Genomic DNA, 23,043 nt, shown 5'->3' with positions numbered 1-23,043 from the left:
AGTGCAGTAGAGTATAGGAACATGGAGTATAGTGCAGTAGAGTATAGGAACATGGAGTATAGTGCAGTAGAGTATAGGAACATGGAGTATAGTGCCCTGGTCGGCCTAACCCGGACAACGCTGGGCCAATTGTGCGCCGCCTCAGATCCCAGGCTGTCATATAACTCGTGTCTGTAGTGACGCAGTGCCTTAGACCGCTGCACCACTCGGGAGGCCTTGTTGTAATGTTTAAGTCACTCAAATATCACATGAATACACGTTAGACATGGCAAMATGTATAAAATTGCAAGAAAATGTGCTTTAAAATGGCAAAATTCTCTGCACCCTATGACAAAAWGTGTAGAATGGCAGTAAATGAGCTTTAAACCTACGAAATGTTCTCTCCACCAAGGGGAGCGTGAGCGAGCATTGCTCAGTGGGTACGGATGCTGGTTACAGTAAATGGAAAGAGAGGGCTCATGGGTAGGTGTTAGTAAAAGCTGGGAGAGGTAACATTAACTGGAAAAGGGAGGAGGAGGGGGGGGTAGTTGAAATTTGGTCAGTCCACTCTTGCCTTGATGTTACCGTCCACAGATAGATCGGACTGAACTAAATCTGAACCTATCATAGACGTATGTTTGGATAGAACAGTACCGTACCGTGAGTCGAGCACAGTACAATTCAGTACTGAGTACGGTCCAGTCCAGTCCAATGCAATAGAGCACAGCAGGGTAGAGTTCAGTTCACTACAATAAAGAAAAGTAACAGTAGCAGGAGACACTATGAGCTGAACATAACAGTTGTCAGTGAAAGAGGACAGTAACAGGAGACACTGATGAGCTGAACATAAGTCAGTGGAGAGAGGACAGTAACAGGAGACACTGACGCTGAACATAAGTCAGTGGAAGAGAGGACAGTAACAGGAGAACTGAGCTGAGAACATACAGTCAGTGGAAAGAGAGGACAGTAACAGGAGACACTGAGCTGAAATAACAGTCAGTGGAAGAGAGGACAGTAACAGGAGACCACGAGCTGAACATAAGTCAGTGGAAGAGAGGACAGTAACAGGAGACACTGAGCTGAACATACCAGTCAGTGGAAGAGAGGACAGTAACAGGAGACACTAGAGCTGAACATAACAGTCAGTGGAAGGAGGACAGTAACAGGAGACACTATGAGCTGAACATAACGTCAGTGGAAGAGAGGACAGTAACAGGAGACACTATGAGCTGAACTAACAGTCAGTAGAAGAGAGGACAGTAACAGGAGACACTATGAGCTGAACATAAGTCAGTGGAAGAGAGGACAGTAACAGGAGACACTATGAGTGAACATAACAGTCAGTAGAAGAGAGGACAGTACAGGAGACACTATGAGCTGAACATACAGTCAGTGGAAGAGAGGAAGTAACAGGAGACACTATGAGCTGAACATAACAGTCAGTGGAAGAGAGGACAGTAACAGGAGACACTGAGCTGAACATAACAGTCAGTGGAAGAGAGGACAGTAACAGGAGACACTATGAGCTGAACATAACAGTCAGTAGAAGAGAGGACTTAGCAGGAGACCGGTACCTACAGTAATTCCGGTACGGTAGTTCTGTTACCAATTTGGTAGCGGAATTACAAGCTTTAATCACTTAGTTCATAAACAAAATTGATATTTGTAAAATCACTATGACTCAATGTAGGTCTACCATTTACTTGTTACTTCTGTTGTCCGGATTTGCCTTTTGTGTGCGCACGACACACACACACACACACACATCTGACACAAAGACTATAAATACTGTTACATACACACCCTGCACCTTCTAGGGCACCCACAGGATTGCATTTCCCTGGCAGGTCACAGGGTTCAGTGTTTGAGTAGATCCTGGGCCTATAGGAACTCCCACAGATATTAAGACCCTCAGCCTGCACTGTTTTCACTGGCTAAGTCCTTACTTAAACACACTGTGCACTGCGCACTCTCACACACTACACACACAAAGACCAGAGAGTCAGCCAACTCCACTGTAGCGTGGGGGGGGTGCCCAAATTCTGCCATTCCATTGGTCACTACACCAGTCATTCAAGGTAATTCTACAGTGCCATTGGCTATATCATGGGGTGCAAGGGGTGGGACTGAGCTGTTGCCAGGCCCAATGTGTCTGCTGCTGCTGTGATACATTTTTTGCTGTGAAGAATCTGTGTTTTCTTTGTCTTAAAATTGTGGAATGTCTGTCCGTTGAGCTGGGGACCAGCCAGCTCGGCCAATTTTATTGAAGGGGACAAGGGTACTAGCTTTTAGTTTTGATGTCAACTACGCACATTTGGGGTGGAGATTGGAGAGCACCTTTTTGTTAACATGAACCCCGTTTCAAAATGTTTTCTCCTAGTTATTTTACATAGCCTACTAATTGACTAGTCAAGTTTYGGTTCAGTTTTGGCCAAACTTTTTGACGTTGGCTTCGTCATGTTTTCTCGCGGTTGTTGTTCGTTCTATTCTGAGTGACTGCGATTGTCACGTCCTTCATCRTGGCAGAGTGAATCGTCATTTATTTGTATTTTTTTTCCCTTCACCAGCATTCTCATTACCAGCACACCTTTTCTGGTCCCTGACGTCGGCTTAAATATTTAAATAACATCAAACGCTGTCATTTTTCCAGACCGGCGTTTGTTTTGCTTGCGTTATTATCTCTACCGAGTTGGATGATAGTGATTTATAGATGGTTGATTGAGCATCAGCTTGACTTTACCTCACCTCACTGTCATTCCTGGAGCAGACAGTCATAAGTCCTGGCCATTGACGTCAGTGTTTCCAGCAGCCATCTTACGCAACTCTTTTTTACTTTTGTTCTCCCCCCGTTGTAGTTTAATGAGCAATGTGTGTTCTTATTGAATCTGGGCCTCAAAGCAGACACTGTGGTTTCCAGGGATGCCTTGAAGCTGTCTGTGATAGTGTAAGTAGGCTATAAGTTGTCCCCCCCTATCCGCTGATACTGGGTCAGAGATTTGCTCATCCCCCCTAATGGTTAGATAGGATTGGGGAGTAGGGTGATCTGATCCTAGATCTGTGGTTAGGGGCCGCCTCTCACAATAAACAATCAACATCACCACATCTCCGTTATGAAAGGGAAGAAGTCCGGATGCTTCCCCGCTGCTGTCCTTAAGTGTCATGACTCTCATAGTTTACCCATAGTTTGCCACTGAGCAATTCAAGAGGAAAATAATGTCTGTTTGCTAGAAAGGGGACATGAGCCAGATCCTGTCAGATGGGTCTACTGTTTAGTGTTATGGGCTAGCTAGCTACGTGCTTGTTCTACAGAATGTGATTCACGCTATGTGAGTCATATCGTGTTAAGATAACATTGAGGAAGAAGACCGTTGTTTGACTTACTGTACTGAGGTTGGTTTATATGTAATCTAGTGACATGAGATCATGTTTGTTCCACAGAATATGGTTTATGTCTGATGTCCTAGGTGTGTGCTTCTTCCATGGAATGGCGATAGAGCATGAGAATTTTTTTTATAGCGTGAGTTAATGGTTTATGGAAGGTTTAGGGGTGTGTGTGTGTGTGTGTGTGTGTAGTACGGTTAAACCAGGTGGCACGGTGAGTGGTGCCATGTCTTGTCTCGGAAGAAGCTGCCATTGGTGACGTCAGCAGTAGCTAAGAATCATAGTCTTCTCTCTGTCCGGTACACGAGGAATGTGTCTGACAGCAGTTTCCACCCACGTCAAATCTTAGGCTACGTGAGAATGGTGTTTGTTTGTGTGAACGATTCCAACTTGTCGGCTAGGTCTGTAGTCAGGGGCCTTCCAGGTAGAAWTAAAACCCCTATGTTGGGTCACGTAGGAGACCATTGCTAACTACATTAGCCAACCTTTTTTTTGAACTTCAGAAACGACAGCAATTCATTAGTTGTAGTTATCAGCATAATTTAGACCCAAATCAGCTCATGCACAATAATGGATTAGTACTTTCCAGCAACTGAATTGCTTTTTAACTCCAGGAACAGTACTTCATTAAGTTGTCTTTGACCTTGACGCCTGATTGAGCCCTCGGTCTTGAATGGAGTTCATTCTGAATGCAGAGGCTCTGGCTATGGCCCAGTGGTCTTGAACGGCTGTCTTCTATTTTAGGTGACTGCTGATGTAATAGCTGTAAGCAAATGGATGGAAACTTTTTTTTTCTTCTTTTCCCCATGACATTGTTTTTCACTTCAGTGGTCACCACCTCAGGTAGGGCCCGAAGCCGGTTAGAACTGTTCACCCATGGCCCTCTCTGTCCTCACCACCTCTTTCAATCCCTCCCCTTCCCTCTCTCCCCCTTTCTCTCTGGTCAGTATAGACCAGGCAGAGGCAGGCTGGGGTTATAAATAGCTCCTGAGAAAAGGCTCTGGCCTGTTCTGGCCCATCTCTCTTTCTCCTCACCACAGCAGCAGCCATTCACCCCCCCCCCCCCGAGAGCTCTGTGCTGGGGCCAGACGGGGAGACATGTCTCCCAAGAAGGAGCCATGCTGGCAGAGCGTGCAAATGGACCTGTACATGGCTCTTATCAGACCACCTCACTCTCAGATACTTGTAAGATGTACGTGATAGGGGTTCACAGGCACCACAGCACACAAACAAGCAGGGTCTCTCTCTCTCTTGCACACAAGCATGTAAAGACTTTTCAAACACACTGATTGACCCTGAGGTACTCAGACCATTACACACTGACTGCCTGTGAGATATATATATACAGTGGGGAGAACAAGTATTTGATACACTGCCGATTTTGCAGGTTTTCCTACTTACAAAGCATGTAGAGGTCTGTAACAAAAATCCAGAAAATCACATTGTATGATTTTTAAGTAATTCATTTGCATTTTATTGCATGACATAAGTATTTGATCACTAAAACCAAACCTACCAACCAGGTAAGAGAATTCCTGCTCTCCACAGACCTGTTAGTTTTTCTTAAGCAGCCCTCCTGTTCTCCACTCGTTACCTGTATAAAAGACACCTGTCCACACACTCAAATCAACAGACTCCAACCTCCCACAATGGCCAAGACCAGAGAGCTGGTAAGGACATCCGGGATAAAATTGTAGACCTGCACAAGGGCTGGATGGGATACAGGACATAGGCAAGCAGCTTGGTAGAAGGCAACAAATGTTGGGCGCATTATTAGAAAATAGAGAAAATGAAGAAGTTCAAGAGAATGGTCATCACCCTCGCGTGGGCTCCATGCAGATCACCAGTGGGATCAATGGTTCATGAGAAGGTGAGGGATCACCCACAGAGAACTACACGGGCAGGACCTGGTCAATTGACCTGACAGCGAGCTGGAGACCACAGTCCTCACAACGAAAAAATTAGTAACACACGTACGCCGTCATGGATTAAATCCTGCCACGCACACAAGTCCCCCTGCTCAAGCAGGCGCATGTCCAGGCCCGTCTGAAGTTTGCCATGACCATCTGGATGATCCAGAGAGAAGGATGGGAGAAGGTCATGTGGCGATGAGACAAACAATAGCGGCTTTTTGGTCTAAACTCCACTCGCCGTGTTTGGAGCGGAAGAAGAAGGATGAGTACAACCCCAAAGAAACACCATCCCAAACCGTGAAGCATGGAGGGGAAACATTCTTTGGGGATGCTTTTCTGCAAAGGGGACAGGGACGACTGCCCGTATTGAGGGAGGAGATGGCCATGTATTGCGAGTTTAGCCAACAACCTCCTTTCCTCAGTAGAGCATTGATGAGGTCGTGGCTGGGTCTTCCGTACTGACAACGACCCGAAACACCAGCACAGGGCAACTAAGGAGTGCTCCGTAAGAAGTATATTCCAAGGTCCTGGACGGGCGCTAGCCAGTCTCCAGACCTGAACCCCAATAGAAAATCTTTGGAGGGAGCTGAAAGTCACGTTGGCCAGCGACAGCCCCGACAACTGAAGCGATTTGGAGAAGGTCTGTATAGGAGGAGTGGCCAAAATCCCTGCGCATGAGTGTGCAAACCTGGATCAGAACTACAGAAACGTATGAATCTCTGTAATTGCAAACAAACGATTCTGTACCAAATATTAAGTTCTGCTTTTCTGATGTATCAAATACTTATGTCATGCATAAAAATGCTAATGAATTACTAAAAAATTCAACAAGTGAGTTATTCTTTGTTTTAGATCCGTCTCTCACAGTTGAAGCATTACCATCTGATAAAAATTACAGACTCTACATGCTTTTAAGTAAGGAAATCTGCAAAATCGGCAGTGTATCAAATTACCTTGTTTCCCCCACTGAATATATTAGTATATAATATACACACACACCACACACTAGGAGTGAGCTGAGCTCCAGACCCCCCCCCCCCCCCCCCCACAGATTAGTGTGTGCTTTGTGAGCGTCCATGCTACAGCAGTCCGCTGGTATGTCTCACATCTGCAGCTGCAAGCCCACTGGTCCGGCCGGAGAGAAGGGGGGGCAAGGAGAGAAACCTGTGCCCATATTTATAAAGTTTCTCTGAGTAGGMGTGCTTATCTAAGGTCAGTTTTGGCTTTTAGATCATAATGAATTACATTATATTGACCGGGAGGGGGGGGTTACTTGATCCTAGATCAGCACTCAGATACTTTAGGGATACCAGCCCTGGTCAGAGAAGGGGTCAGAAGAGGAAAGGAAGAGATAAAATGGAGGGGGAGAATGAAAGATGTATAATGCCTTTTTTATCCACGATCCTTTGTCGTAGCCTGAGGCTTTTTTCTTTCTGTCCATCTTCACTTTCTTTTGCCGTCATAAGGCTGTAGTAGGCCTATTTAAAGATTTATTTGTACTCTCAATGTTGAGGATCGATATCAACCAAGTCCAGATTGTGTAATGCMTCTATTCAACCCGACCTCAGACTTGCGCCGGAACGACGACGCCGCCGCCTCAGCCTTCACACTCGTTCTTAATTGGAGGCTTTCAGAGCTGATTTACCTCACCACCTCACCTGTACACCGCCAGTCCTGTTGTGCCAAAGTCAAGTCRCTACATGGCCATCTACTGCTCATCTCCCATCTCATAGTGAAGTTCCAGGTGAGGTTTGAAGTCAACCACAAGAATGTGGCCTCGCCGTCTCAACATGTACCCTACTGTGAACCAACCACGTTCTGCTGTCGTCAGGCCTCTCAATGCAGCTGACCTGTCTAGTGAGATGACTCGAGGCCTGTGCAACAAATATCTAGGTCATTGCTGCCATCTAATTGTACATTTTAATTGTTTGCGATTTTTAATTTTAGGAATTGTTTTTATCCAGCTGGGTGGGACATAGTAGGGATAGCCTCAGGCTGAAGAATATTAGAGTATTTCTGTTTTAAACTGATAAGACCACTTTGTGTTTACAGTATGTTTTTTGTATTTTAAAGTTTTTACAGTACAGTAACACGACAGTTATTACTATGGAATAACAAAGTTACAACTGTCATAGTAGATGAGGTATTCATCCCACGGTGTGATCATTGTTAACTAGAGTTACATTTGTAACCGTTATGGCTACTTTGCAGCACAGAATCATGTACCATGTAGCCTCCTTCAGGCCACCTGGCTCTTTTTGTCGCTACTTTTGCGACAACGCTTCAAGGAAGAACATGGACCACGTCCACATGAGCAAGCTGTGACGTCCTTCATTTCCATGGGCGCCGATGACGTTGATGTCCATTAAGGCAGCTCCCCGCACCTCTCTGATTCAGAGGGGTTGGGTTAAATGCGGAAAATCCATGTCTGTTAAAAATCATTCAGTTGTGCAAGTGACTAGGTATCCCCCCTTTTCCCTTTTTGTGGGGGTTCTGTTTTCGCACCTCAAGGACTCTCCACTCCCTCGATTGGCTGCATGTGGAGAAGGGGGGGGCGGGCAGTTTGCGAGAGCCACAAATAGGTTTCTCTTCGGGTCTTTTGTAACGTTAGCCGACCGTCAAAATTGAAGTATTTAATTTTGCAGCCTCATCGGAGAGGAACGGTGTGGAGAGAGACGTTGTTTTGAAAAGTTTTTTCCATTCAGCTATGGTCGGAGATTATAGTCCCATTTCAGGAGACAATACGGATATGCACTCTCAGAGGAACTCGAAAAGCGGATTAAGTTGTAAAATGGTCCTTCAGGCGGTGGGCAAAGTATTAAGGTAAAAATAACCGTATTTTGGAGTTGACTTTTCGTCTAGTTTTGCTCGTTGCGACCCTACTCCTGTAATGTGAAGGCAAGGCAGCGGTCGGCTCGTTCGACGGTACGCGTGACAGCAGCATGCTTGGTTTATAGTGGAACTTTCCATGGGACAGCAGAAGGAACATCCAATCAATAGCTGATTTGGTTTWGGCTACATTTTGTAAGACGCGTCTGCTTTGCAATTAGAAAAATACCGGGTTTCTTCTGCAAAGAATATGCTTGTTGGTGTTTTTTAGATGTAATTCTGATTTTAGAAAAAATAAATGTACCGTTTCGGATAAAATATGAACAAAGTAGGCTCTAGACTCACTGTTAACATGATACGGTAGGTGTAGAAGCAACAGTGTATCCGACGACCAAAATCGCTACAATGTGAGAAGTATGTAACGTTAGCCAGTACTGTCCTTTTCATGTCGTTAATTAAAACATCGACTCTAAATCAGTTCTTGGTTCGATGCGGTGGCAGCAGCTATTGGATGCAGGAACATGTAGTTTTCTAAGATCTGGCACTGAACATCGAAAGATAATTTTAGAATAGAATATAGGCGCTGTCAACTTTCTCACTGCAAAGTAGGCGCAACTTGCATTAGTTTAAACATAGACCTACTGTTTTCTCGTTGCAGTATTGTTTACAGCTCACAATTTAAAAAGGAAATGGCTGTGTCTTAAACTGCAATTACAGGCTTTTCGACTCTCAGRTTCCAGGTTAACAGCAATTCACTAGTCAGTGGAATTTGGTTTGGCTTCCAGCATGCAGCGACTGCTCGACAGCTTTCCCCAGCAAGACTGAACAAGAGCAATGTGATATGTCTCCTCAACCACTGTAAATAATTAAAGCCCCAASTTCCGTTTTAACCAATTCAAACAAAAACATTGCTTCGAGGTGTTTTGGATAGAAATATGTTTATGGTCCTACATTCTCCTATATAAAACATTACAACACACCATCAAAAGCATTTTTAGGCCACCTGTTTCAGTCTTGCATACTACAGATGTAACTTAGACTTAAATAATGTATGATCCAAATAGTGTTAGTATCGAATGTGTTTGTGGGTCACGAAACAAATACAAAAAAAAACAATCACAGACCCACTTTCAGAAGTCATCCCATGAAGAACTCTAGCACTGTGGGGAAATATACTGAAGTAACCCATGACAACACTGCCTCAGTCTGTATGTGCATGGCTGGAAGTAGACACCTTGTTTTTAGTTGTTTTTTTTAACCAGGAAACACTCTTTTAAACACCCAAAAAGGCTACAATTCGGGCCCACCGGCTCAGAATTGTACCTTGTTAAGTCAGTCAGTTTAAAACTTGTTGGCCTAACCATGGGGCCTGTCAGTGTGGCTTTTCCTTGTGAAGTCTTTGAGAGACGTAATGAGGCTAATCCTTCATGGGACAGAGTCGACAGACCGACCATGCTGGTTAGTTTCTCTTTGCAGTTTCCCTTCTCTTACCTCCACCTAAACGCTTGGAAACATTCAGTCCCAWTTATGGAACCTTAGATAATAGTACAGTATTTGGGATACTTCAGGAGTTTGGCAATGAGGCCCTTTTCTTTACTTCCCCAGAGTCTGATGAACTCATAAATACCATTTTTATGTTTCTGTGTACATTATAAAGSAGGTTAGACGGATTTTCCCATGGCAATGCTAATTGCGCTGGCACTAGTTGGCATCTTCCTTCAAACTGCACGCAGTCATAAAATGGTATCCACMAGTTCATCTGAACCTGGGGAAGGAGATAAGAGCCTCATTGCCAAAGTCCTGAAGTATCTGTTTAAGAATGCCCATTCATTTTAGGATTCCATGCTGTAGGAATGAATTATTGTACAGTACAGCAGTCACAATAATGTATTATTGTACATTACAGTAGCAGATGGCAATCTGTCAAACCTAACAGGTAACGACAAGTTCTTCTGCATGCCCCTCCTTTCAATGGTGCTAGAATGCCACRGTGATTGCAATCGGTTGATGCACGTAGCCTACACGTACTGCGTTTTAAAAATGAACTTTTGTCACCGTCAAGTGGATTTTCCAGTTCAGTGACCATTTGAGGAAGAATAACAAAAGGGAGACTATATGGCAGCGTTTAGACAGGCAGTCATATTCTGATCTTGTTTTTGCTATAAAAAAAATTGCTCAGCTCTGAAAAATATCTGTGATTGGACAAAAAAAAACGATTAGTGGGAAAAATATCAGAATTGGTCTGCCTGTGTGAACGCAGCCAATGAATGCATAGTTCTCAGTGTTGCAATGTCATTTTTCATCACAGAAGGGACGGCATTCAATATGCTTTTTTTTGCCACCCGAAAATTGAGACGCATCAAATTATTCCTTCCGCAGCAGTGGGGGCAGTGTTGTCGCTTGGTTTTTTGATCTGATCTATAGGCTATTCATCGAAGTAGATGAATAAATCTATTTTGCATGGATAACCACATATAACCTCAGCCACTGCTTCAAATAGTAAACCAAACAACAAGAATCCACCCAAAAATGTGTTTTGTTTAGAAGTAGTAACTAGTAATTACAGACTAATGTGAAATGGTAGAACCTACCGCCAACTGCCATGTGCTTTTTTTCTTCTCCGTGACCAAAACATGACGTTGTATTTTTAGCTCATATGGGAATGAATACACAAGCAGCATATTAAACTCCAATTATATGAGTATTTGCCAGGGCATATTCTTTTATTATACATTTGATTATTTCACATGGAGATGTGGGAAGCTAACAAGGCTAGCTTGCTATGTTTTTAGCCAGGCTGCCAGCTAGCTTCTACTAGCAAGGGAAGGCGACTCTTCCTSGGTTTCACAAAAACAAAGACAAAAGAACCGCAATATTGATATTGCTCTCTTGTGAATGGGAGTGGGACCAGCGTGGACATCGTGTTACCAAAAGGTGTCCGCTACTCCAAAAATCCCACTACTCGCATGCAGTCAAACACCTAGATCAACGGAGCGAAGCTTGTAAGCTGTTCTCCCCCTCACACACGTCTGTTGTGATGTTGATGCCCTTACATTATAGTTTCAGCAGGGGTTCTTTATGGGCTCAGCGGGGCATTGGGGCTCTGAATGGGGTTTRGCCCTATTGCAGCACACAGGCACGGGCTGGATGGGACCCCCAGCCTCCGACACATTGGGTTCCGTCAAGTCAAGTGATCCTGTATGCCATGAAGAGAAATTGATGTGATTGCAGGAAACATGGCATGAAAACGTACATTCAACTAGGTTACGAAAAGAAGACTTAACAGAATTCGCATGGCAAAAGAAGACTATCAAACAGGCCTCAGGACAGTTTGGCTTTCACTTCTTCTAAAAGCAGAAGAAATCAGAGAAGACTGCCATTGTTGCACATTTCTACCTAGACTAGCTGAGTATGAAWTGTGTGGAGATTTCTGCCCTTACTCCTCTCTCTTTATAGCCCAGTAATGGCTGCCGTGGTTTGGTTGGCTCGGCCTGCTCCTCTGTCTGTGGTTTTTCAGGGAAAAAGAACCATTTGAGAAGTAGACTCAATTTAGACGCCTGAAATAGATCTAGGGCTGTCCCCGGAAAAAATTTAATAAATCTTAGTCGACCGAGAGTTGTTTGTTCTTTCGACCAGTCGACTGGTGGACATTTTTAAAAAGTGTATTTTTCCATACAGTGTGATTGGAAAGTATTCAGACTCAGACTTTTCCACATTTATTGTCACAGCCTTATTCTAAATCGATTAAATCATTTATGTTTTCAATCTAAACACAATACTCCATAAAGACAAAGCAACTTTGTGTGCAAATTTATAAAAAATATAAACCTCACATTTACATAAGTATTCAAACCCTGGCCAGGTAGCCAGGTGATGAGCGGTGCCTGGTTTCCTTCAGATGTGACGCTTGGCATTCAGGCCAAAGAGTTCATCTTGGTTTCATCAGAGCAGAGAATCTTGTTTCTCATGATCAGAGTCCTTTAGGTGCCTTTTGGCAATCTCCAACAGAGCTGTCATGTGCCTTTTACTGAGGCGTGGCTTCCGTCTGGCCACCCTGCCATAAAGGCCTGATTGGTGGAGTGCTGCAGAGATGGTTGTCCTTCTGGAAGGTTCTCCCATCTCCAYAGAGGAWCMYTGGAGCTCTGAGTGACCATCGGGTTCTTCTCCCCCGATTGTTCAGTTTGTCCGGGTGGCCAGCTCTAGGAATAGTTTTGGTGGTTCCAAACTTCTTCCATTTTAAGAATGATGGACGCCTTTTGGGTTCTAAAAWTCTGTTTTCGCTTTGTGCTTTTGGGGTATTGTGTGTAGATTCAGGCAAAATTAATTTAATACATTACATAGAATACATAGAGCCTTACTCTAACATGTGGAAAAAGTGAAGGAGCCTGAATACTTTGCCAATGCACTGTATATAGACACACCCTATGTGTTTTAATCAAATCAGCTGTAKGTAGGCTACTGAGCTTGTTGGATGCTTTAAGCACGTTGTAATTAAATAATGTAGACACACAAATGACTCAAGGGAGCCAGAGATCAAGATAGCCTAAAACCTTTTCCCGAACCACCACGCTGCTGGCCGTCTCAGATTATACACCCCCGAAGTTGCCAGTAATGGAATACACCACGGGTCGGCAACCTATATTCATTTGGAGTGCCAATTTGTCATACCATTTCTMCCGATCTGCRTGCCAGTTATGATTTTCATATGCACATTTTTGTGGAACAGTTTATTTTGTAATCAAGTCTTCATATCTCAAAATTATTGTCATGTGATTAATACAAATTCAATCTAGATGAGAATTATACAAGTCTAAAAGTAACTTCTATTGCCAACTATGTAAAAATAGCCTACATAAAGCCAACAAATAAAAACATCCCATTGGCTTAGCATAGCCTGTCTGCAAGGAACTTGAAACATTGTATCGACTTGGTCCAGCCTGAAGCTTGAGCTAACAACATTGTATAAAAAATATTCTGGATCCTCAGTTTCAGTGAGCCCCCCGGAAAGACACAGCTGTATATGTACAAGGGATAAGAAGTCGCTTGCATTGAAGTCGCTTGCAATATTTACTATAAAGTAGTGTGAAATTATCAGGTTTTGACCACTAGATGCAGCTGTTCCTGCTTTACCGCCACACTCTTTAAAACATTTTTTCTGGTCTCTTGTGTTGATTAAATAGGTCACAACCTTTTCTTTGGTTAGAAAACCAATACATTTGATTCATGATGAAAATAAATGGTGATGTCATCCTCACAATTCAAGCCGTTCCTCCATGAAAGCAAGTCACTTTAACCTCCTTTATGCTTAATCTGTGTCCAGGAAACGGCCCCTTTGTGTGTGGTTTATTCCCTTCAAAAAAGCTCTGGATTAGTTACTCTTAGACCATTCCTGGTGAACAAGCAAACCGTTAGACTGCAGCAGTTCTAATGGTGTCAATGTTATGGCCGCGTAATGGTCTTCAGTGGTAAAAGTCTGTGTGGTGTTTTGTAATGGTATTGGATTGCGTTGAGTTTAATAATCACCAATACGTTTAAAGCTGTTTCCTGATCCTTTTTATTGAAAAACATAACTTATTTTATTAGGGTCCCAACATTTTAGTCCCYAGTCCATTTCTCCGTCAAAGTTTTGAGTTTGTTGGAAGAATCTATTGTTTTTCTGCCCAAAGTTGCAAAGGAAAGGTTGAGATCTATTTAATAAACACGAGACCAGTAAAAAGGATGTGTGTGTGTGGCGGTATAGCAGGAACAGCGGCATCTAGTGGTCAAAACCTGGCTGGTACTTTTACACTACCTTATGGTAAATAACGCATRCAACTTCAGTGACTAATGTCTCTGAACAGGGGGGGGGACACACACCAGAATCACAGGGAATACATTACATAGCATGGAATTGCAATACTCCAAGCCACAGCTTCTTTCTACTTGTCAAACATRGAACTGATTCTGTATACTGGTGGTTGGTGTGGGATTGGGTTGGAGGGTCCATGGGTGGCTTTAGACCATGTTCGGGATGTCTTACTCGTTAGTAGGAAGAAGTTTGGTCCAAATCGTATGTTGGGAAGTATATTTATTGAACATTACCTGAATCCTGTAAATAAAAAATTTGGGTGCAATCAATTTGCTTAATTTCTCATAGATTAATTTTGTTGAAATATAATTTGATCTTTCAGGGAYGCTAATCATATCTGTTACTAACTACCTCTTGACTTTCTGTTGCTTCTCTTTTTGGCCTCTGACTTGTTTGKTTTGTTTCTAGGGTTGTGGTTCAGATACATTTTTGTTGGTCAACAAAGTACAAGAACATCATCCAGACATCTGTTCCTTATCTGTTGTTGTCTTGTCTCTTYCTCCTCTACCCTCACTGTAGATACTGTAGGGTGGTTTTCCCACTGCTGTTCGGCTGCTATTACATTATCGAATGAAATCCAGGTGGTGAGAAAAGCAGCATGTTTCTCTGGTGTGAAACTCACCCCCCACATACCAGAGATACAGGAAGCATGCTCAGCCGGTGCTTCGAAAATCCATCATAACTACCCTTCAGAGAGAACGCGGGGGAAAACGGCTCACGTTGTCTGGCACGACTTTATTAGTACACGTTCTTCCCCCCAAATCATTGTGGAGTCCATGTGTCCTTCTGTTTAAGCTTATGGGGAGTGTAAGCTGTTCCTAGATCTGCGCTTGTGTGTGTGCTAGAAGCCATCTTGTTTATGGTAACCGTGTTGGATGGAAGCTGAATGCTGTTCCCTGTCACAGATTACATTAACCACTTCCATCTGCAAATCGTTAGATGCCTCCACAGTTCACCAGGCCAATTTAAGCAAGAGTTGTTGCGCTTGGCAGGCAGGCTCTTCTGGCTGAGGGGAAAGTCAATACATGGCTACAGTTAGCGATAATGCTGTAAATGCACTATTAAAAACCAGAACTGTTTTAGCTTCCAAGCAGCAGTATGTGCGTCACAATAGGTGGAATTAGCCCGTTTCCCTGTTGAGGTGATAACTAAGCATGGGGGCGGCAGGTAGCCTAGTGGTTAGAGCGTTGGACTAGTAACCGAAAGGCTGCAAGATCGAATCCCCGAGCTGACAAGGTTAAACKCTGTTCTGAACAAAGCAGTTAACCCACTGTTCCTAGGCCGTCATTGAAAATAAGAATTTGTTTATAACTGACCTGCCTAGTCAAATAAAGGTAAAATAAATATATGAAAAGCATAGGCCTAGTGTTAGATGCGCACAAAGTCGCCAAGTGGTTCGATTCAAAGGTTGCTTAGAAAATAACCACTGTTAGCTTAATGCAGACAGACTTTTTGGTAGCGCTTTAAGTCAAAGCCCTTTCGGCTAATTCCTCTGCATATTTGTGTAACGTGAGGTTATTAATTGGAAGCAGGTTGTTGGGGTCGAACAGTAACAGCCTGTCTTGTGTTGTACCTGCCGAAGGCTGCTTCTCCTTAGCGGGCTTCTATTGTAGTCCTGAACACTGTACAGTCAGCATTCAGTCGCCACACAACTGATTTCTTCTAGGCCAACGAGTTGACTCCTGATAAGGAGGATTGGGGAACTGCGCTGACTTCACCAACATGGTTGGCACTCTGAAAACCTCTGTGAACACACAGTTCAGATGGTAGATAGTCTATGGACTTTCTCCACTTGAAGAGTGGTGCTCACAGGCACTGAATGGTCCACTCCAGAAACGAAACGATCCACATAAGTTTGCCGAAAAACGAGAATCGCACACTCTGTTCTCTTCTCGGGTTCGGGTTCAGTGTGACCACTTCTCTGCGGTGAGAGAAGGTCATATTTTACATTTTTATCCCTCATTTATTCTTTCTCCTACCCTTTTTCATCTTTACTTATTTTAATGTAGACCTGTCTCTCCTGTCCCCCTCAACCTATCCACAGACTCACCTGTCCAGTCAGGGTCAAGAGCCTCAGGCCCTGCTCTCTCCTCTCTAACCTCTCATCTGGCTCTGCCCTTTCTCTTCATCTTTCTGTGCCCTCCATCTGTTCTCTTATCCCTTCATCTTTCTCACCACGTTTCCTTTCTCCACTATTATACATTTGTAATTACTCTCTCTCTCTCTCTCTTCCTATCTTACCTTCTCAATCGTTGCCCCGCTCTCTTTTCTTATCTCTCTGTCTGCGTCCCTTCCTCTCCCTCCCTCGCTCTTCTCTCACACCCCCTTCCCCCATAAGGAGCAGTGAGACAGGTGTATGTGATCCATGCTTGTCAGCTACATGTTCTGTCATGTGAAACAGCTTATCGGCAGCCATTAAGGCTTCATCTACAGATATTATCAGAGTACACACGTTTTCAACGGCTTCCATAAGCCCCTCAGAAAACCATTGTGCTTGTTCTTTAAAAAAAAAAAAAAAAATTTCTTATTTTTTTTAACTTGTTTCACTTAGCCATTTCCTGTCTCTCCTCCCTAATTTCGTCATTTTCCATACCATGCCTCTGAGGTATTTTCTGGATCCATTACTTTATTTTAGGATAAAGAAAACATCCTTTTTGCCAGCACTGCTCCCCTGACACACACACACAGAGGCCATGGCTGCTCGTGGTAAAGTTCTCCCAGGCAGAGTCTTTGCCATAAAAGGCATTGTATTCCTCCTCACCAGGCCAGACCAGACCCGAGGCCAGGGCCAGACATGTCTCTGGGCAGGAAGTTGACACCGCCTGGTACTAGGAGGAAACCATGCATGCCATAGACTATGTAGTCATGCTCACCAGCCGGCGGTCTGAAGACACTGCTTATAGGAGAGCTTTGAAGCCTGTGACTCAAATTATAGCGTTTAGGTACCTATTCTAGCCCACAGTAATGGGTTCTTCAAGTGTGCCGTGTGTTTTCTGTGTCTGTTTTTGTCAAGGTCGTTGCACGCACGGCGGTTTGAAGTCTCAGGATRATTTCCAGAGGGGAAAAAATGGACGAGACTGAACACACACAAAGGGTCTTTCTTAATCTGTGATGAATGCCGAGCGAGCCAGTGCGTGGGTCCTAATTCCTGTTTTTAATTCAATAACCAAACACCTCAGCTCTGATTTTAAGTTCCTTGTAGGGGCCTGGAAGTTCTGGGTTCAAAAGCATTATYATTTTAAATGATAGGTGAGCTCTTTTCTTGAGTAGAAGTGGCGCTATCGATCTATAACAGGAAGYGGGGTAAGGCTGTAATGCAGGGTGATGTTGAGGTCAAAACTGGAACCGTCGGCTGGCTGACTGACAGACTGGATCTCACAGTTGTTGGCTCTGTCGGACTTTTAGTCTCCATCTATCCCCCTTTTGTCTATCACTCTCTCCTCCTTTCTGGAAGTCGTACAGCTTGCTGTAACTCCTCTCGTTGCGTGACCAGCTGGACACGGCAGCTGCGTCGCCATCCTGATCCAGCAGTAACGTTGACCAGAGACCAGCCCTGTCTGCTGAGGTCCGTGTGTCTTTTCACCTTTCAGATCTACAGCCGTCTCGTCCTCATGACACTCAAGTCAGACAGTGGAGGGTGGTCTTAAAAGTCCTCAAACAGGAGAAGTTGTCAGCGAACGTTTATAGACATAGTCTGTATGGTACTTTCCTCTGTCTATTTTTTAAAATGCATGTCTGTGTGTGGAAGGGAAAAGCTAGAGGTATGCTTTGGGGGACTAAAGGGTTAAGGGTTTTGAGCAGTGTTCCTCGGTCCAAGAAGCCCCGGGCCTCCAGAGGTCTGTCATGTTTTGTAAATGTGTTTTAGTAGTTTCCATGGATATGTGAGTGTGTAATGTCCACACATTTTCTCTCCTCAGTCTTTCTCTTTCTGAGAGTACTTGATTAGGCCTGTGGGCAGCCTCTGTTTTCTCCCTCTTTGGAAAGCAAACTAGCAGTCGTCTTGAGCGTTGGCTTCCCTCTGCACGGCTCCCGCTGAAAAGACGGAGTGTTTTATGGCCGCTCTTACTCTTTTTTTTTTTTTCTCCTCCTGATTCTGGACTGGTGTCAGTCGTCCGGGAATCGGGATCTGGGAGTGGGAAGGAAAGGCCAGAGCCAAGAGCACACGGAGGGTGGGCACATTGTGTTTAGACAGAGGGTGTGGAGAGAGCTGGAGGAAGGAGGAGGGGTGGGGTAGTTTTAAACGAGGGTCAACAGAGGCACAATACATTCAGGGAGTAAAGTGGAACTCCCCTGTCCTCAAACAAACCCAAACTCTGTAATAAAACAGCCCGAAGASAGAGGGAGAGTGAGGGAATGCAATGAAGATATGGAGGGAGGGAGATGATTAAAAAGGAGGGAGCGAGGAATTGAGCCGATCGCGTTCTAAAGTGGGACGCTGAAACTCAGTCGAGGTTAAAGCTCTGTGAAATCCCCAAGATGTTAAAGACCCTGACCGCCAGAAATTAGTGCCTTAATCGTTTTTGCGTAAAACGATCCAGGTCTGCGGTGTCCCCCAGGCCTGCTTTTGTCTGAATTAGGCTMGTCTCACTAGCCTATTAACTCATTCAACCATTAACCCCTAGATCAGTGGACTAGCTGTTCGGGTGAGGGAAGGCGGAGAGTTACGGCCCTGGAAGTGTAGTGACGGTGTGATATGACAGACTCGTGTTAAAAGTAGCGCTGGAAGTACAAGGCGCTGCGCGCGGCTAGCTGTGTGGTATCTGGCCCTTACGGAAGGCCAGGGGTCATGCCCTGGGTCAGGCACAGGAACAGAATTCTCTCTGTACAGATGCTGGGTGCACGGTCCTTTTAGCGGGCTCAAAACCCCATGGCGGGAGAGCCACGGCGACCCTGGCACTGACCTGTGTGCGACTGTGAAACACAAGGTTGTCTGCTAAAGGCGATTTACATAACACACTCAGGCCATGGTGATACGGCACAGTTCCACTTTCCGTTGAAGTGAATTTAATGCATACGAAACAACCCTCTGCAATGTAATGGCTACGAGCTAGATACGGTATCTACCGTTTACATTTTTTTGTCAAACTGAGTAGTTCTTAAAATGTCGTCTGTGACTGTCCCTGTGCCTCGCTCTAACCTGTCCCCCCTTCTCTTCCTGTCCCCTACAGGAAGTCTAAGACGAAGCCCAATGGGAAGAAGCCGCCAGCGGAAGAGAAGAAGCAGTATCTGGAGGCGGAGTTTACGAAAGTACGGGTGGTGGACTTCGACCTGAAAGAGCTGGTGCTGCTGCCCAGGGAGATAGACCTCAACGAATGGCTCGCCAGCAACAGTGAGTCAGCAGCATACACGCTGAGAAAACATATTTGGGGGTCGTGTTGRGCTTTCCGCTCGTCTTTCCAGACACGACATGGCTTTCAGAGAAGCGCAACTCTTGACAGATTTACTTGAAGGTTTCCTCCAGTGTTCAGGCATCTGGATTTCTGCCGCACCAGAGTGCGTCTTCTCTTCGAACGTGCGTTCTGTAAAAGCACTGCACTGCAGCTAAATCCTCAAGACATTTATCTCCAGGTGCAGCTCCTTACGTTGTGGGCAATTCCAAGGTAACAGTGTCAGACCGATTTTGTACTTTTAAAATGTATGTCAAATAAAAACCAATGATTTTGCAAAGTTAAACAAACCATATAACTATATGCACAATGACTACTTAGCGATTTCCACTGAAACCTTTACCAAAAAAAACACATTTACTTGAAGAACAGTGCAGATGTAAGGTTTTGGTATGAGACGGTTTGTGCTGTTTGTGCCTCGATTCTGTTACCAAACTTTGCATCTGAACTGTTCTTCAAGTAAATGTATTTTTTGTAAAATGTTCTGTGGAAATTCTTCACTATAGTGCTTGTACAAACAGTTATATATATATATATTTTTTTAACGTTGCAATCATCGGTTTTAGTTTGATATACTCCGATTTTTCACGTTAAAATGAAAATGTCACTCTCTTACCGTGAATTTGCCCACATACAATGGCGCGATAAGAACAATGTTATCTCTGGGGTTCCAGTCATCTCCGGCATCTCCGTCTTAGACGTTTCCTCCGGATGTGTCTGAACCCCTGTAATGCCCTGCAGGCTGAGACAGCAGAATATTCCATCCAGACTATTGACAATCCACTGCCTGTTCTATACATTGCCTTCTCCAGTATACAATAAGCTATATTGATAGTTTAGGCATCTTCTCTATGGGCTTGTGAAGCCCTGCATTCTCGGTTGTGGGTTGTTTGATCAGGCTTCGCGTGTCGGGGACTACACAGGGGTTATTTAGTTTCTCCCAGGGCTTGTTTTGGAGACTGAGCAACCTGCCAGGTGCTCTCCAGMGGGAGATGCAAAGAGACTTTTTTCTTTTGCCGTTTCAATGGCTTTATGGAAAACAAATGGAGCGCTTTTTTCCCGACGTGAAATCGGGGAGTTGCGCAACAAGGCCCGACCCCTGTCCGTATCGTTCTATGCTACGTAAGGTTGGCCACAAACAAACGTGGCGAAGAAGAAGCACGGGAAAACGTACGAAGAARTTACCGTGGGGCTAAAATGCTGGTCATGAATGGAGCCAAAAGCACCTCCAACGTCTGTCTGTCTCTGTCTGTCTGTCCCTGTGTCTGCTTAATACCTGGGGCTGAACATGTGCGGTGCTGTTGGATATGTTGTCTGTACAGATGAACATAGCTGAGGCTCTATTTGAATGAATTTGATGCGCGTAGGCTATTTAACCAAGGCTAGATCTGGAGCGGACTCATTGCGGAGTGTGATAATGATATTACACATGATAATATTCCTCTTCTCTCCCGTCAGCTACGACCTTCTTCAATCTTATAAACCTGCAGTACAGCACCATCTCTGAGTTCTGCACTGGGGACACCTGTCAAGCCATGACCGCCTGTAACACGTAAGTCACCCCCCCCACCACCATTGGTTTATTCATCAGTGCTCTGGCCTACCATTGGGTTATTTACCAGAAGTCTCGCAATCCATTATACAGACCCATGTCTTGATAGCAGCAGAGCTTTCTGACCGCAGGGCTGCGCTCGGTTACCCCTGACTTTCCATTTTGTAGTCTTCCTTCTCTCTGTCTCTCTCTCTCTCTGTCTGTCTCTCTCTCGCTCTGTTTTGTAAAGTGGAGGGCTGTAGAGCTGTCTAATACTAGTGAGAGACTGTCGGAATGTAGATTTCGCTGTGAGCGTTCTCAAATCCCATGAGCATTTCTGAGGTGCCTGGCGTTCCTAGCTGGACTGGTGCATAGTGAGGTCTCTGTACTTAGACCACAGAGTTCCTAGATGGAGGTCCAAGATCGAATGGTTCTGAGAAGCTGATGGAGATGTGGCCATTTTTGTTTGTGTTCCATCGCCAAGTAAACTGGAGGGGCCTGTCTAGCTAATAGTTCTGGTCTCTCAGAAAATCCGGTTGAATATGTAGGACTTTCCATGTGYGCCATGACATGAGTCCTCTCTATACCATGCATCCATCCCCTGATGGCTTTAGCTCAGAAGTCACCAAACCGAGTCTTAAAAAAAAAAAAAAAGTCACCTTCAGCCGTAGCTGTTCATAAAGGAATGCCTTTACTCTGTACAAAGATCTATGTACAGCTACAGTACAAAAGCAGAGCCTACACCTACAGTAGTCGGAGTCAAAGACCGTCATAACATGGAGGCCYATTCATCCCTGTCTAACAGAGGGGAGGAGGTTGACTAAGTCTTCACCCAACGAGTTGGGCCTGTCAGGGCGGGGTGCCGTTCTCATGTGTGGAGCCCTTGTCTTTGGAAAGAGGCCCTCCTCGCCTGTGTATACTTACGGCTGGAAAAACCAGATCCCCCACATTTAGGCTAAACCACACTACGAATGTGTTTGCACGCACGCGGGCGGGCACACGGACACACACACACACACACACACACACACACACACACACACACACACAGTGAAAATGAAAGTGACAGAGAGAAAGCAAACAATGGAGAAGCCGTTGAGGAATGACAGGCCTGTGTCAGATTTGTTGTCAGGTAGCCTCGTCATGAACGGGAAGCCTGGGGAAGTTCATGGCAGACAAAAATGGCTAAATAGGGGTGGAGACCCGGTGTAAATCAGTGACGCCTTGCAACACGTCAAACCAATCAAATGCCTTGCTTGGGCAGAACTCCAATAGTGCTCATTAGATTAGTGTTGTAGGTGCAACAGTGTGTGAGGATGGACGAGAAAATGGCCCCCAAAAAATAATCACTTATTTTTTATAATTTCATTATTTTATTTTCATTTTCTCTTGTCATTTTATTGGTTTTTATTTTTTTTACCCATCAAAATATGTTGATGTATGTCGAATTCTGTGTACACAAACTTAATTAGGTCTAGAATCAATATCCTAACTGTTAAATCGTCCATATACAGTGCATTCGGAAAGTATTCAGACTCCTTCACTTCCACGTTTTGTTATGTTACAGCCTTATTCTAAAATGCATTAAATCGTTTTTTTACCCCCTCATCAATCTACACACAGYACCCCATAATGACAAAGCAAAAACGTTTTTTAGAAATGTTTGCAAACAGAAATATCAAATTTACATTACTATTCAGACCCTTTACGCAGTAATTTGTTGAATCATCTTTAGCAATGATTACAGCATTGAGTCTTCTTGGGTATGACGCTACAAGCTTGGCACACCTGTATTTGGGGAGTTTCTCCCGTTCTTCTCTGCAGATCCGCTCAAGCGCGGTGAGGTTGGATGGTGAGCGTCGCTGCACAGGTGTTTTGGTCGGGCTCAAGTCCGGGCTCTGACTGGGCCACTCAAGGACATTCAGAGACTTGTCCCGAAGCCACTCCTGTGTTGTCATGACTGTGTGCTTGGGGTCGTTGTCCTGTTGGAAGGTGAACCTTCACCCTAGTCGGAGGTCCTGAGCACTCTGGGGCAGGTTTTCGTCAAGGATCTCTCGATACTTTGCTCTGTTCATCTTTCCCTCGATCCTGACTAGTCTCCCTGCCGCTGAAAAACATCCCCACAGTATGATGCTGTTCTCCCATCTCCACAGAGGAACTCTGGAGCTCTGTCAG

General features: G+C 44.6%; 1 protein-coding gene across 5 annotated transcripts in view; it reads left to right on the top strand.

Annotated features, from left to right (window-relative positions):
• LOC111962154 (MOB kinase activator 2) overlaps window positions 1-23,043 on the top strand; it is a 94,389-nt gene that overhangs the window by 66,268 nt on the left and 5,078 nt on the right. For 4 of the 5 annotated variants that reach the window (XM_023985017.2, XM_070442953.1, XM_023985015.2 and 1 more), the window contains exons 2-3: window positions 19,119-19,279; window positions 20,796-20,889. In XM_023985017.2, coding sequence (XP_023840785.1) covers window positions 19,119-19,279; window positions 20,796-20,889 — 255 coding nt within the window. Of the gene's footprint in view, window positions 1-7,676; window positions 8,097-19,118; window positions 19,280-20,795; window positions 20,890-23,043 lie in introns of those variants that run through there. The other variant, XM_023985014.2, reaches the window with a different exon arrangement.

Source organism: Salvelinus sp. IW2-2015, linkage group LG4q.1:29 (genome assembly GCF_002910315.2).
Source record: "Salvelinus sp. IW2-2015 linkage group LG4q.1:29, ASM291031v2, whole genome shotgun sequence".
In the NCBI taxonomy this organism is placed as follows: domain Eukaryota; kingdom Metazoa; phylum Chordata; class Actinopteri; order Salmoniformes; family Salmonidae; genus Salvelinus; species Salvelinus sp. IW2-2015.
Note: the sequence above shows the minus strand (reverse complement) of the source record. Positions and strands in the feature narration are given on the sequence as shown.